The 16,445-nt window shown below is 42.1% G+C and overlaps 1 protein-coding gene across 1 annotated transcript in view; it reads left to right on the plus strand.

Moving 5' to 3' along the window:
* Positions 1-16,445, plus strand: part of LOC147346494 (liprin-alpha-1-like) — a 46,186-nt gene that overhangs the window by 28,437 nt on the left and 1,304 nt on the right. Inside the window, exons 4-5 of the mRNA XM_086370603.1 lie at positions 15,564-15,659; positions 16,130-16,294. Of these exons, the coding sequence (XP_086226729.1) occupies positions 15,564-15,659; positions 16,130-16,294 (261 nt within the window). The remainder of the gene's footprint in view (positions 1-15,563; positions 15,660-16,129; positions 16,295-16,445) is intronic.

Below are 16,445 nucleotides of genomic sequence, written 5' to 3' on the forward strand. Positions count from 1 at the left end.
ATTGTCTGGTTTATATGCATAGAGTTGTTTGTACTATTACTTAGGTATTTTTAACATTTTTATTGGAAAGTGAAAGTTAGTTTTGGTTGTGCTGGGTTTTCATTGCTGTGTGCAGTCTTTCCCTAGTTGCAGAATGTGGGGGCTACTCTTTGTTTTAGGCTTTTCATTGTGGTGGCTTCTCTTGTTGCAGAGCCTGGGCTGCAGAGTGTGTGGGCTTCAGTAGTTGTGGCACATGGGCATGTCACTCTGAAGCATGAGGGAATTTCCTGGACCAGGGATTGAACCCATGTCCCCTGCATTGGCAGGCAGATTCTTAACCACTGGGCCACTAGGGAAGTCCTTCCTTATCATATTTTTAATGTCAGTACGGTCTCTAGTGATACCCTCTTTTTCATTCTTGATATTGGTTAAGTTGTGTTTCTCTGTCGTTTTAAATCATTTGTACTAGAACCTTATCAATTGTACTAAAGTTTTCAAAGAACCAGCTCTTGGGTTGTGTGATTTTTTTAAAAAAATTGGTTTTCTGATTTCAGTGTCATTGACTTCTCTTCTTTGTTATTTCCTTTCCTTTGCTTGCTTTTGCTTTATTTTGCTCTTTATGGTTATTATGAATAACACTGCTCTGTTATGAACATTCATATGCACATTTTTGCTTCAGTTCAGGTCAGTCGCTCAGCCGTGTCCAACTCTCTGCGACCCCATGGACTGTAGCATGCCAGGCCTCCCTGTCCATCACCAACTGCCAGAGCTTGCTCAAACTTCTGTCCATTTAGTCGGTGATGCCATCCAACCATCTCATCCTCTGTCGTCCCCTTCTCGTCCCGTCTTCAATCTTTCCCAGCATCAAGGTCTTTCCCAGTGAATCAGTTCTTCCCATCAGGTGGCCACAGTATTGGAGTTTCAGCTTCAGCATCAGTCCTTCCAATGAATATTCAGGACTGATTTCCTTTATGATAGAGTGGTTTGATCTCCTTGCCGTCCAAGGGACTCTCAAGAGTCTTCTTCAACACCACAGTTCAAAAGCCTCAATTCTTTGGCACTCAGCTTTCTTTATAGTTCAATTCTCACATCCATACATGACTACTGGAAAAACTACAGCTTTGATGAGACGGACCTTTGTTGGTAAGTAATGTCTCTGCTTTTTAATATGCCGTCTAAGATGATCATAACTTTTCTTCCAAGGAGCAAGTGTCTTTTAATATCATGGATGCAGTCAGCATCTGCAGTGATTTTGGAGGCCCCCAAAATAGTCTGTCACTGTTTCCATTGTTTTCCTGTCTATTTGCCATGAAGTGATGGGACTGGATGCCGTGATCTTAGTTTTCTGAATGTTGAGTTGTAAGCCCACTTTTTCACTCTCCTCTTTCACTTTTCATGCAGAGGCTCTTTGGTCCTTCTTTGCTTTCTGCCGTAAGGGTCGTGTCATCTGCACATCTGAGGTTATTGATATTTCTCCCAGCAATCTTGATTCTGGCTTGTGTTTTGTCCAGTCTGGCATTTCACATGATGTACTCTGCATAGAAGTTAAATAAGCAGGATTATTTTTGCTTAGACATGATTTAAAATTATTTGGGGTATATTCCTAGGAGTGGAATTCTGGATCACGTGGCAGTTTTATGTTTAACTGCTTGAATAGTCACCAGACTGTTCTCCATAGTGGTTGCCTCATTTTACATTCCTATCAGCAAATTTTTTTTGTACCTAGTCCAGCAATCTTACTCTCTTATGTAGTCGATAGTTCATTTATATATAATGCAATTGGTGATGTACTTGGGTTAATATCTGCCATCTTATTATTCGATTTCAGTTTTTCCAAACTGTTTTTCTTTTTCTCTCTCCTGTCTTGACTTCTTTTGTATTATTGTATTTCTCTCTCTGATTACCTAGTTAGTTGTGCATTCTTTTATTGATTACCCCAGAAATTATGATATGTACTCTTGACTTACAGTATTCTAATACAAATAATAACTTGGATCACTCTCCCATTAGTGTTCCTCTGACTCCTGTCTTTATCATTTTATTATTACACATAATTATTTTGTATTTTATATGTCTCTTAAGGCATTATTGTTTGTTTTTACAGAGAATATTCATTTCTGTTTTCCCACATCTTCCTATTTATTTAGGGGCTTCTAAGAGGCTCAAAGCATTTTATGAAAGAGTTACACATTTCAAAGTTTGTTGATATTTCTAGAAAGCCATTCACATGTAACATATTTATTAAGAACATGGGGTTTACAGTCCCATCTGTAACACTTTGAGTCTCAGTTTCCTCATGGAAATATAGGGAATAATATGTTAAATACAGTAATATCTACCTCATAGGTGGCTGTGAAGATTAAATGAGAAAATAAAGTTAAGCCTCTTACTAGAATGCCATACACAAAGAAAAATTTCATTATTCTGTTGTGGCAAGTACATAATTCCTGAGGTTTAAAAAAGAATTGTTCTTATATTCTGTATTAGAATCATCATTTTGTCTTTTAAACATTGATTTTCAAAAGAACATGTTTCCTTTCCTAAAGTTTCCCCCTTCAGTTTTTTCTCTTTCATCCATCTAATCCAATTATCTATGTCCCAAGGAATATTGATACTAGAACCTGTGTTTCAATAATAGAAATGTGTTACTGTAATAGAAGCAGCTTAGCCAAGACTGTCAAGTTCACCTTAGAGCCATTTGTAGAATTAAAATTATTTGTGTAGAAAACAAACAACCCATTATTTCTATTTTCAGCCACAGAAGGCAGCCCATCTGTTGTTTATCTAATCTTGATTCAGAAACATACAAAAATAGAACAATAACATCATATCTAACTTATAATTTTAGTTTCATTTTCTGATAACAGTGTTTCCCCTTCACCAGACAATAACAGAAGGACCTGACAGAGGAGCACAGAACTAGAGAAACACTGTTTATGTGTTTAAAAGACAAACTAGAGAAGCATTGTTTATGAAAGGACCATAAGGAAATGGGTATGTTTTGCTCTTCCAACATTAATGACAGCAAGTAATTCTCTATGAATATATAGTATATACTACTAATCTTTTTTTTTCTGCTACTAATCTTTAAAGTTGGTAAGTATCCTGCCTGTGACTTCCTAGCACCAAACTGATTTTTCCTCAACATTGTTCAATGCCTGTCATAGAGGGAAAGAGGGAGAGTTACTGAAAAAATATTCAAAGTCTCTTATAGGAAAATATTTTGAAATATTATATTTTAGAAGTATAGACTATTAAATTTATTTTAAAAATATTCATCCTATTATGTACAGGCTGTAAAATGCTATCAAGGGGCACTTTTGGATAAATACTTTAAAATATACGAGTCATTTTGGCCTGTGTGAAACAGACTAAATAGCCTAAGCCATGAGTTCCGTTTTAGTCTTAACTTAGATCAACTGGTGGTGGTGGTGGTGGTGGTGGTGGTCATTCGTTAAGTCGTGTCTGACTCTTTGTGACCCATGAACTGCAGCACGCCAGGCTTCTCTGTCCTTCACTATCAAAGAGCCCTGTCTTTTTCACTATCAAAGAGCCCTGTCTTTTTGGGCTACTGTTGTAAATCCCGTAGACTAGCTGATAAACAACAGAAAGTTGTTTCTTGTAGTCCTAGAGGCTGAGGAGTCCCAAGATCATCAGCAGGTGCCACGTCTGGTGAGTCATGTTTCCTGGTTCCTAGACTGCCTGCTGCTTCTCCCTGTCCTCGCAGCACGGGAGCCCATTCCTTCCTGGCCTGACCCCTCCCAGAGTGCCTGCCTCCTAGCATCATCACCACGTGCGGGGTGAAGTTTGAGGGCCCATAAACTGTCAGCCCATTGCAGTCCCTAAGTATACTCTGCATTATTTCAGTCTTTTGAAATAATTCGAGCTTTCCTAATAGCCCAATACATGTTCTTTTTGTTATATGTTCGTTGGGCTCTTGAAAATAATATGTATCAGTGGGAATGCAGTGTTCCGTGTGTATCAGTTACATCAGGTTTGTCACTCATGTAATTCAGATTCCAGTAGCCACGTTGAGTAAAAGCAGAAGTAGGTGAAATTACCTGTAATATATTTTATTTTAACACACCCCAAATATTATCATTTCAGTGTGTAATCAACATGATAAAACCTAATGCAATAGTTCACGTTCTTTTTTTCATGCTAAGTCTTTAAAATCCAGCATGTGTTTCAGGCTTGCAGCGCATCTCATTGTAGAGCCAGCCACATTTCAGGCACTTCATGGTTGCAGGTGACTACGTACCAGGGAGCCCAGTTCCAGGAGAGATGTGTCTTTAATGTCTCCCACTGGGATTATGAACTCGGCTGTTACTCCTTTTCTATTTCTGTCAGTTTTTATGTATTGATATTTTGAGGTTATGTTATTAGGTACATTCAAGTTTAGAATCCTCATCTTCTTGCTAGACTGAACTTGTATCAGTATGAGATGTTCTTTTTTATTGCTAGTAATGCTTCTTTCTTTAGACACTATTTGACAGTGATGTTGCCATGTCAGTTTTCTGTCTGTGTTAGCTTGGGTATCTTTTACTTTCACCTGTCTAAAAGATCTTCCATCTTAACATGTACCTCTGAATAGTGTATAGTTTTCACTGGAATCAGTTTGAGTATTGGCTCTGTTTATAATGTTGATTATTTCAGTGTGTAGACACCATGTTGCTGTGTGATTTCTGTTTGTCCCACCTAGTCTGTGTTCTTTGCTCTTGCCTTCTTTTAGAAGTATGAAGTGTTTCTCTAGTTCTGTGCTCCTCTGTCAGGTTGTTGGGTGTACATTTGCAGACACAGTGTGTGTTTTACATTCAAGTCTAACTTAGTACTCTTACTGCCTCCCTGACACGACTGTTTCCTCCTTGTCACTGTCACACTTTAAACGGTTAGATATATTTTTGGCATTAACATCATTGTTTTGTAGAGTTAGTATTTACCCTCACAGTTACCTCATTGTTGGTCTTTACTTGTTTTTTATATTTCCATCAGAGACTACTTTTCTTTTTCCCAAAGCACTGCCTTTTTTTTTTTCTTTAATAGAAAATTATTTAATTAGTATACATGTGTTCCCCATCCTGAACCCTCCTCCCTCCTCCTTCTCCACACCATCCCTCTGGGTCGTCCCAGTGCACCAGCCCCAAGCATCCAGCATCGTGCATTGAACCTGGACTGGCATCTCGTTTCATACATGACGTTTCACATGTTTCAATGCCATTCTCCCAAATCTTCCCACCCTCTCCCTCTCCCACAGAGTCCATAAGACTGTTCTATACATCAGTGTCTCTTTTGCTGTCTCGTATACAGGGTTATCGTTACCATCTTTCTAAATTCCATATATATGCGTTAGTATACTGTATTGGTGTTTTTCCTTCTGGCTTACTTCACTCTGTATAATAGGCTCCAGTTTCATCCACCTCATTAGAACTGATTCAAATATATTCTTTTTAATGGCTGAGTAATACTCCATTGTGTATATGTACCACAGCTTTCTTATCCATTCATCTGCTGATGGACATCTAGGTTGCTTCCATGTGCTGGCTATTATAAACAGTGCTGCGAGGAACATTTGGGTATACGTGTCTCTTTCCCTTCTGGTTTCCTCAGTGTGTATGCCCAGCAGTGGGATTGCTGGATCATAAGGCAGTTCTATTTCCAGTTTTTTAAGGAATCTCCACACTGTTCTCCATAGTGGCTGTACTAGTTTGCATTCCCACCAACAGTGTAAGAGGGTTCCCTTTTCTCCACACCCTGTCCAGGATTTATTATTTGTAGACTTTTGGATTGCAGCCATTCTGACTGGTGTGAAATGGTACCTCATAGTGGTTTTGATTTGCATTTCTCTGATAATGAGTGATGTTGAGCATCTTTTCATGTGTTTGTTAGCCATCTGTATGTCTTCTTTGGAGAAATGTCTATTTAGTTCTTTGGCCCATTTTTTGATTGGGTCATTTATTTTTCTGGAGTTGAGCTGTAGGAGTTGCTTGTATATTTTTGAGATTAGTTGTTTGTCGGTTGCTTCATTTGCTATTATTTTCTCCCATTCTGAAGGCTGCCTTTTCACCTTGCTAATACTTTCCTTTGATGTGCAGAAGCTTTTAAGTTTAATTAGGTCCCATTTGTTTATTTTTACTTTTATTTCCAATATTCTGGGAGGTGGATCATAGAGGATCCTGCTGTGATGTATGTCAGAGAGTGTTTTGCCTATGTTCTCCTCTAGGAGTTTTATAGTTTCTGGTCTTACGTTGAGATCTTTAATCCATTTTGAGTTTATTTTTGTATATGGTGTTAGAAAGTGTTCTAGTTTCATTCTTTTACAAGTGGTTGACCAGATTTCCCAGCACCACTTGTTAAAGAGATTGTCTTTAATCCATTGTATATTCTTGCCTCCTTTGTCAAAGATAAGGTGTCCATATGTGCGTGGATTTATCTCTGGGCTTTCTATTTTGTTCCATTGATCTATATTTCTGTCTTTGTGCCAGTACCATACTGTCTTGATAACTGTGGCTTTGTAGTAGAGCCTGAAGTCAGGTAGGTTGATTCCTCCAGTTCCATTTTTCTTTCTCAAGATCGCTTTGGCTATTCGAGGTTTTTTGTATTTCCATACAAATTGTGAAATTATTTGTTCTAGCTCTGTGAAGAATACTGTTGGTAGCTTGATAGGGATTGCATCGAATCTATAAATTGCTTTGGGTAGTATACTCATTTTCACTATATTGTTTCTTCCAATCCATGAACATGGTATATTTCTCCATCTTTTAGTGTCCTCTTTGATTTCTTTCACCAGTGTTTTATAGTTTTCTATATATAGGTCTTTAGTTTCTTTAGGTAGATATATTCCTAAGTATTTTATTCTTTCCGTTGCAATGGTGAATGGAATTGTTTCCTTAATTTCTCTTTCTGTTTTCTGATTATTAGTGTATAGGAATGCAAGGGATTTCTGTGTGTTGATTTTATATCCTGCAACTTTACTATAATCATTGATTAGTTCTAGTAATTTTCTGGTGGAGTCTTTAGGGTTTTCTATGTAGAGGATCATGTCATCTGCAAATAGTGAGAGTTTTACCTCTTCTTTTCCAATTTGGATTCCTTTTATTTCTTTTTCTGCTCTGATTGCTGTAGCCAAAACTTCCAAAACTATGTTGAATAGTAATGGTGAAAGTGGGCACCCTTGTCTGGTTCCTGACTTTAGAGGAAATGCTTTCAATTTTTCACCATTGAGGATAATGTTTGCTATGGGTTTGTCATATATAGCTTTTATTATGTTGAGGTATGTTCCTTCTATTCCTGCTTTCTGGAGAGTTCTTATCATAAATGGATGTTGAATTTTGTCAAAGGCTTTCTCTGCATCTATTGAGATAATCATATGGTTTTTGTTTTTCAATTTGTTAATGTGGTGTATAACGTTGATTGATTTGCGGATATTGAAGAATCCTTGCATTACTGGGATAAAGCCCACTTGGTCATGGTGTATGATCTTTTTAATGTGTTGTTGGATTCTGATTGCTAAAATTTTGTTAAGGATTTTTGCATCTATGTTCATCAGTGATATTGGCCTGTAGTTTTCTTTTTTTGTGGCATCTTTGTCAGGTTTTGGTATTAGGGTGATGGTGGCCTCATAGAATGAGTTTGGAAGTTTACCTTCCTCTGCAATTTTCTGGAAGAGTTTGAGTAGGATAGGTGGTAGCTCTGCTCTAAATTTTTGGTAGAATTCAGCTGTGAAGCCGTCTGGACCTGGGCTTTTGTTTGCTGGAAGATTTTTGATTACAGTTTCAATTTCCGTGCTTGTGATGGGTCTGTTAAGATTTTCTATTTCTTCCTGGTCCAGTTTTGGAAAGTTGTACTTTTCTAAGAATTTGTCCATTTCTTCCTCGTTGTCCATTTTATTGGCATATAATTGTTGATAATAGTCTCTTATGATCCTTTGTAGTTCTGTGTTGTCTGTTGTGATCTCTCCATTTTCGTTTCTAATTTTATTGATTTGATTTTTCTCCCTTTGTTTCTTGATGCGTCTGGCTAATGGTTTGTCAATTTTATTTATCCTTTCAAAGAACCAGCTTTTGGCTTTGTTGATTTTTGCTATGGTCTCTTTTGTTTCTTTTGCATTTATTTCTGCTCTAATTTTTAAGATTTCTTTCCTTCTACTAACCCTGGGGTTCTTCATTTCTTCCTTTTCTAGTTGCTTTAGGTGTAGAGTTAGGTTATTTATTTGACTTTTTTCTTGTTTCTTGAGGTGTGCCTGTATTGCTATGAACTTTCCCCTTAGAACTGCTTTTACCGTGTCCCACAGGTTTTGGGTTGTTGTGTTTTCATTTTCATTCGTTTCTATGCAAATTTTGATTTCTTTTTTGATTTCTTCTGTGATTTGTTGGTTATTCAGCAGCGTGTTGTTCAGCCTCCATATGTTGGAATTTTTAATAGTTTTTCTCCTGTAATTGAGATCTAATCTTACTGCATTGTGGTCAGAAAAGATGCTTGGAATGACTTCTATTTTTTTGAATTTACCAAGGCTAGCTTTATGGCCCAGGATGTGATCTATCCTGGAGAAGGTTCCATGTGCGCTTGAGAAAAAGGTGAAATTCATTGTTTTGGGATGAAATGTCCTATAGATATCAATTAGGTCTAACTGGTCTATTGTATCGTTTAAAGTTTGTGTTTCCTTGTTAATTTTCTGTTTAGTTGATCTATCCATAGGTGTGAGTGGGGTATTAAAGTCTCCCACTATTATTGTGTTATTGTTCATTTCTCCTTTCATACTTGTTAGCATTTGTCTTACATACTGCGGTGCTCCCATGTTGGGTGCATATATATTTATAATTGTTATATCTTCTTCTTGGATTGATCCTTTGATCATTATGTAGTGACCTTCTTTGTCTCTTTTCACAGCCTTTGTTTTAAAGTCTATTTTATCTGATATGAGTATTGCTACTCCTGCTTTCTTTTGGTCCCTATTTGCATGGAAAATCTTTTTCCAGCCCTTCACTTTCAGTCTGTATGTGTCCCCTGTTTTGAGGTGGGTCTCCTGTAGACAACATATGTAGGGGTCTTGTTTTTGTATCCATTCAGCCAGTCTTTGTCTTTTGGTTGGGGCATTCAACCCATTTGCGTTTAAGGTAATTACTGATAAGTATGATCCCGTTGCCATTTACTTTATTGTTTGGGGTTTGAATTTATACACCATTTTTGTGTTTCCTGTCTAGAGAATATCCTTTAGTATTTGTTGGAGAGCTGGTTTGGTGGTGCAGAATTCTCTCAGCTTTTGCTTGTCTGAGAAGCTTTTGATTTCTCCTTCATACTTGAATGAAATCCTTGCTGGGTACAATAATCTGGGCTGTAGGTTATTTTCTTTCATCATTTTAAGTATGTCTTGCCATTCCCTCCTGGCTTGAAGAGTTTCTATTGAAAGATCAGCTGTTATCCTTATGGGAATTCCCTTGTGTGTTATTTGTTGTTTTTCCCTTGCTGCTTTTAATATTTGTTCTTTGTGTTTGATCTTTGTTAATTTGATTAATATGTGTCTTGGGGTGTTTCGCCTTGGGTTTATCCTGTTTGGGATTCTCTGGGTTTCTTGGACTTGGGTGATTATTTCCTTCCCCATTTTAGGGAAGTTTTCAAGTATTATCTCCTCAAGTATTTTCTCATGGTCTTTCTTTTTGTCTTCTTCTTCTGGAACCCCTATGATTCGAATGTTGTAGCGTTTAATATTGTCCTGGAGGTCTCTGAGATTGTCCTCATTTCTTTTAATTCGTTTTTCTTTTATTTTCTCTGATTCATTTATTTGTGCCATTCTATCTTCTAATTCACTAATCCTATCTTCTGCCTCTGTTATTCTACTATTTGTTGCCTCCAGAGTGTTTTTAATTTCATTTATTACATTATTCATTATATATTGACTCTTTTTTATTTCTTCTAGGTCCTTGTTAAATCTATCTTGCATCTTCTCAATCCTTGTCTCCAAGCTATTTATCTGTGATTCCATTTTAATTTCAAGATTTTGGATCAATTTCACTATCATTATTCGGAATTCTTTATCAGGTAGATTCCCTATCTCTTCCTCTTTTGTTTGGTTTGGTGGGCATTTATCCTGTTCCTTTATCTGCTGGCTATTCCTCTGTCTCTTCATCTTGTTTAAATTGCTGAGTTTGGGGTGTCCTTTCTGTATTCTGGCAGTTTGTGGAGTTCTCTTTATTGTGGCTTTTCCTCGCTGTGTGTGGGTTTGTACAGGTGGCTTGTCAAGGTTTCCTGGTTAGGGAAGCTTGTGTCGGTGTTCTGATGGGTGGAGCTGTATTTCTTCTCTTTGTTCAGTCGCGCTCCTTTCGAAGAGTTGGGTTGCTTTTCTGGGTGCCTGATGTCCTCTGCCGGCATTCAGAAGTTGTCTTGTTGAATTTACTCGACGTTTAAATGCTCTTTTGATGAATTTGTGGGGGAGAAAGTGTTCTCCCCGTCCTACTCCTCCGCCATCTTGGCCAGCACTGCCTTAATATTTTTTTTTAGTTGATGTGTGTGGGTGATGAGTTGTCTCATTTCCATTTGCCCTCAAAGTCTCTATTTTGCTTTCACTTTCGAAGAGAGTTTTTGTTGGATGTAGAATTCCAGGTTGGTGGTTATTTGTTTTTCAGCATTTTACAGATGCCAGTCCATTATCTTCTGACTTCCTTGTTCTTGGAAAGTCAGCTCTCAGTGTTGTTGTGCCATTAAAAGCCACACCCTTTTTCCTCTGAGTGCTTGAACATTTGCTTCTTGCCTTAGGCACCCGCAGAGCTGCTGAAACCAATGTGTGGTTTTCATTTTTGACTCAATGGTCTGATTCTTGAACCAACTCTTACCACTGTCCCTGTCAGTCAGTTCAGTCGCTCCGTGTCTGACCCGTTGCAACCCCATGGGCTGCAGCATGCCAGGCTTCCCTGTCCATCACCAACTCCTGGAGCTTGCTCAAGCTCATGTCCATCGAGTTGGTGATGCCATCCAACCAGCTCATCCTCTGTCGTCCCCTTCTCCTCCTGCCTTCAGTCTTCCCCATCATCAGGTTCTTTTCCAATGAGTCAGCTCTTTGCATCAGATGGCCAAAGTATTGGGGCTTCAGCATCAGTCTTTCCAATGAATATTCAGGACTGATTTGCATTAGGATTGACTGACTGATTGGATCTCCTAGTAGTCCATGGGGCTCTCAAGAGTCTTCTCCAACTCCCCAGTTCAGAAGCATTGATTCTTTGGCATTCAGCCTTCTTCATGGGCCAACTCTCACATCCATACATGACTACTGGAAAAACCATAGCTTTGACTAAATGAACCTTTGTTGGCAGAGTAATGTCTCTGCTTTTTAATATGCTGTCTAGATTTGTCATAGGTTTCCTTCCGAGGAGCAAGCATCTTTTAATTTCACCATCTGCAGTAATTTCGGAGCCCAAGAAAATAAAGTGTGTCACTGTTTCCACTGTTTCCCCATTTATTTGCCATGAAGTGATGGGGCTGGATGCTATGATCTTCATTTTTTGAATGTTGAGTTTTATGCCAGCTTTTTCACTCTCCCCTTTCACTTTCACTAAGAGGCTCTTTAGTTTCAACCCCTGGAGGCATTTCTTATTCCCCTTTCTGTCTTTTCTCCACCATGAGGGTCCCCATTTATAGTTTTTAACAACATAGTTTAACAACAGATTCCTTAAATACATTCTATCCCTTTTCCCTCTTATATATATATTGTAACCGATCCGTCCTTCAGTTCACTGATCGTCTCTTCAGCTACGTCCAATCTGATGTTAAGCCCAGAGACTGAGTTCTTAAATTCAGTCACTGTTATTATAAAGTTCTAGATTGGTTTTGATTCTCAGAAATTTTTCCTTTTGTCAAGTATATTTTTGAACAGGTGACATTTGCATCTGATACCTCTAGCATACCTCTGATACGCTGATATATATCTCATACCTCTGGATCTGGTTCAGTTCTTTTTCTCTTGGTCCTGTTTGTTGTTACACCCTCTTTTGCTTCTTTGGTTGCATGTTGGACATTATGTTTGGAAAACCCTAGACGTTCTGAGTGATGCTGCCTTCTCCAGAGTTTCCTCTGACGCAGACCTCCAGTGGGGACAGAGCTGTCTGTTCACTCAGGGCCTGAGGGACTTGAGGCTTGGGGGTCCTTTTAAGCTCAGTCTCAGTAGCCTTCACCCACCTTCCCCCCAGACCCCAGGGAGGAGCTTTCCAGCGTCTCCAGTGTCTGGAAGCCTGGGGTGCCTCCCAGGGCCCCGTGTTCTCGGCAGGTCCTGAAGCCCACCGTCTCTCCTGAGCACCACGAGGTGACTGATAGTCAGCGCTCAGCCGGTTTGGGCAGAGTGTTGGGTACGTTTTCTGACATCCAGACTGACTCGTCAGGCCTGTGCTTGACTTTTTGTCTCCACAGCCCAAGGAACCCTCCAGAGCTGTGTTAGCCAGCCCCCTCTGCTTGACTTTTTCCCTTCCTTTTCTTCACAGGGTCAGCTTTGCTCAGATGCCCCGAGGGAACGAGCGGCCCTCTCAGTCTCCAGCTCCCTCACCGAGCTTCGCTTTTGTTTGAAATCTTGGATTGTGGCTGCCTAAGGACCTCTTTTAAACCTTATTTAGCTTTTCTAACTCTTGGTAGGCTGACCTACAAGATGCTTGCGTCTGTCACTGGAAGTGGAGACACCCTGGGGGGGGGGGGGTCTTCTGTCATCTGAAGCCACATGTAACAGTCACAGTAATTGTCTTGATCAAGTTTATTTGATACCAGGGAAAACAAGAACCAGGGGTCCTTGCTTGGTACCCATGGTTGTGTTTCTGGTCAGAGTCCCCAGCTTGCCTGGGCTGTTTCAGTGCCATGTGAACTTGGGAAGGAGGTGGAGCAGGCGGCCCACGCGGCCTGGAGACAGAGGAGCCGGTCTCCCCTCTGCCCTTGCCCCTGGCGGCCCAGGGCAGGCCTTGCATTGCTGGGCTGCTGGTGGTGGAGGCCAAGGCTGAGGAGGGAGGGGTTACGTGACCTGTATTCTGTGACATGGTCACATGTGGGTTTTCTTTTTCAGTTTGAAAAAATGACTGCTTTTAGTCTTTCCTCCAGTTTCACTTTAAGGTGGAAAATGAAGATTTTATTCGTAAAGTTGAGCACAGTGACCTTACAGTCTTTTTGAAAGCAACAGTTGATGTTTTAAGAACACATCTCAGAGAACTCCAGTAGATAAAGCTAAAAAAAGAGAACGTGTTCAGAGTGAACTGTGGGCGGGACCCCAAACTGTACCCTGTCTCTCCCAGAGTGTGTAATTGGTGAGATGGGTGGATATAGGACCCCAAGCACCCTGGGGACCGAGGTCCTCAAGTGACAGCAGAGGTCCGGGCTGAGCCAGGAGCAAGTGGCCTGTGGAGAACCGCGAGGGTGGGAATGGAGCCAGGAGAGGGGTGGGAGACTCAGGCGGGGTCTGGGAGGCGCTGGCTGTCGTGGCTCGAGGCAGGGACACCCCTGAACCTCCACCATGCAGTCCCCACGGGGCAGAGTCGTCTGGCAGCCGAGGGTCGAAGTAAAGAGGGCGAGTTCACAGCAGGTTGAATGAACCCCTGTACTCACTGTGGGTTCATTTTAAGTGCCTGGAGTGAAGTTGGTCAAGCCCTTGCTGAGCTCGAGTGAGGGAGTCCGACAGGGAGGACCGAGCTCAGGGTGAGAGTGAGGGGCAGCTAGCGTGGTGAGTCCTCCTCAGCTGAGTGGGTTCTGGGGACGCCCTTGAGTTCAGGGCTGCCCTTTCAGTAGCATCACTGGAGGCTTGTTTGGGGGGTAGAGGGGGCAGAAGCCCACTTAGAAGACGTGCTCATTCCCAGGGGTGGTGGTTTCTGAAGGAGTTTATACTGGTTGGTTCGACTGTGACCCAGTACCTTGCAGGGTCGTGTTTGACAGGGGGCCTGAGCTGTGGGCACAGCCTGCCTTCTCCTGCACTCCGCACTCAATTGTTGTCTTTTTGGCAGCCCCTCCCCCCTCTCTGCACCCTTGACAGTGGACCTGAGCCCAGCCCCCTGTTGCCACGGAGCCCCTTGTGACCGAGTGGGTTCCAGTTCTGGGCTCCTGGGAGATGTGCTGGAGGCGGAGTCTTCATGCCATTTGGTGGTCATAGTGTGAGAGCAGTGGTCATAGTGTGAGAACAGTGTGTGTGAGAGTGGTGTGTGAGAGCAGTGTGTGTGAGAGTGGTGGTCGTAGTGTGAGATTGGTGGTGATAGCTCGGTAGCCGAGGTATCCTACCGTGAAACAGCGGTTGCCCCCGAGTGGGGGGCTGCCCCTATCCGCGAGGATGGGTCGCAGAAGGGCCCGCCTTTGGGCATTATTCCAGCGCTGCAACCCCAAGGCAAAGGCGAAGACTAGGAAGGACTTGGCCTCGGCCCACGTCCTGGAAGCAGAGCGGCCTGAGGTGAGAGCAGCCGGGGGCTGGGCCCGTCAGATTGGCCCTCACCCGGCGAAGCATTGGGGCTGTGTTTCATTTTGTTAGCATGGTTGTGGGCCCTGCCGGCCAGGGCATTCTGGTCTTAGTGGGCAGGATCGACCCCAGCAGGTTTACCTTGTAAGAGGTTGTGCAGTTGCTGTATGGAGGATGGGCGGGGGCCCCACAAGAAGGGAAACACTGGCTGGAGAAGTCACTGGGGCAAATGGACTGAGCTATAGAGTCAGTCCTTGAAGCAGAAAGGATAAGGCCCTTAATGTCTCCCTTCTTGCAAAGAAAGGATATACGGGCTGGGGGAATCTCTGGGGCATGAGGATCGAGCTAGAGAGTCAGTCCTTGAAGCAGAACGGCTAAGCCCATTAATGTCTCCCATGTTACAAAGCACAGACCAGTGTGTCCAGTATTTTAATGACAGGTACCTACTGTTTACGTGTATGACATACACCCTCATAGCTACACATGTCTACTGCATGCCTCTTACAAGTGCTGGGCACTGTTCTGGGTGCTGAACACTCAGTATGTAGTAGTGGATACGTAGCCCAGGATTTTTTTAATTTCTGCAAAGAAAAATAGAAGAACGAAAGACTCCTTGTGGTTCAGTTTGAGCAAGTTCACCACGTGGATGGCCCCGCATGCACGCAAATTGTGGTAAAGTACATATAACATAAATTTAACATTTTAACCAGTTGATTGAATGACTGGGTGGCTTCTGTGGAGTCAGGCTAACAGATGGCTTTGAGGTGCCATCTGCCTTTTTCCCAGAGGAACACTCCAAAGCCTCGTGGCCTTGTAGACCTTCCTTTTTTTTTTCACTTTCCCCAGTGGCTCCAGGTCTGTGTGTCATTTAAGAATCTCTTTATCCACTTTGTTGTTAGGTTTACGTTTTGGAAAGTTTCTCAAGTGTCCCTGGGTCTTGAGAAGGCAGGCTTGGATTCCAGGTTCTCTCCTGCCACGTGCCGGCCAGGTCGAGGTGGAGGCTGAAGGCCGGTCTGAGTTGTGGTGGTCTGTGTGGTCTTGGGGTGAGTGGACCCCTCTTCTCTGGAGGGGCATGGAGATCCTTTGTGTGGAGCCTGGAGAGACTTGACAGGGTCAGTCTTCACAGTCTCGCTCTCTTTTTAATTTATGTTTGCATTTAGTTTCTCATTTAACTGTTTTCTAGGAATTTCCAACTCCCGAAGGATACACCTACAGGGAGCAGCTTTGTAAAAGCAAAGAGGAAATCGCTCAGCTGAAAGCTGAAAGAAACAACACCAGGGTCAGTAGGGGGATTCTCACGTGTTGACATTTGCCCCGCGGGGGTCACCGCTGGCCTCCGTGTGCTGTCTTTAAACTTTGTCTGATTTTCAAGTCATTTTCCACATCTTCCCACTGAACAGACCAGGGTGGATCAGTTCTGGGTTCTCATACCTTGCTTCAAATTTCTGATGAGAGCTAATGTAATTTTAGTACATATGAGGGGGGAGTTCTCTTAACTTACATTTTTGTCCATGCTACACTTTGTGTGGGATCTTAGTTCCCCGACCAGGGGTTAAAACCCATGATCCTTGCAGAAGTGTGGAGTCATAACTACTGGACCCCTGGGGAAGTCCACTCTAACTTTCGACTGAACTGGCAGGATTCCGACGTGCCTTAGCATGTTTCCGGCTATAGCGTGAGGCTGAGAGGAGTTATCGGCCCGGAATTCAAGCATGAGGTTGAAGGTGTTCCTTTGGCCCTGCCCTGCAGCTGTTGCTGGAGCACCTGGAGTGCCTGGTTTCGCGATATATTCCACCCGTCGGGATGACAGCAGGCAAGCGGCAGGCGCAGTTCCCAGCCGGCATGAGGAGTGAGGTGGAGGTGCTCAGGGCGCTGAAATGGCTCTTTGAACACCACAAGGCCCTGGACGAGAAGGTACCAGCCATCCGGCCGTCCTGGATTTGTACACTTGCTGCCTTGTTAGGCGGATGATGCACATATTTATGTAACTAGTTGACTTTTGAGCGTCTTGAATTCTTGTATATACATTTTTTTCTGTAAGAATTCAGAGTTTTATATGGTTAAA

Source organism: Bos grunniens, chromosome 23, assembly GCF_055505025.1.
Source record: "Bos grunniens cultivar Pamir isolate PY7600 chromosome 23, Bosgru_T2T1.0, whole genome shotgun sequence".
Classification (NCBI taxonomy): domain Eukaryota; kingdom Metazoa; phylum Chordata; class Mammalia; order Artiodactyla; family Bovidae; genus Bos; species Bos grunniens.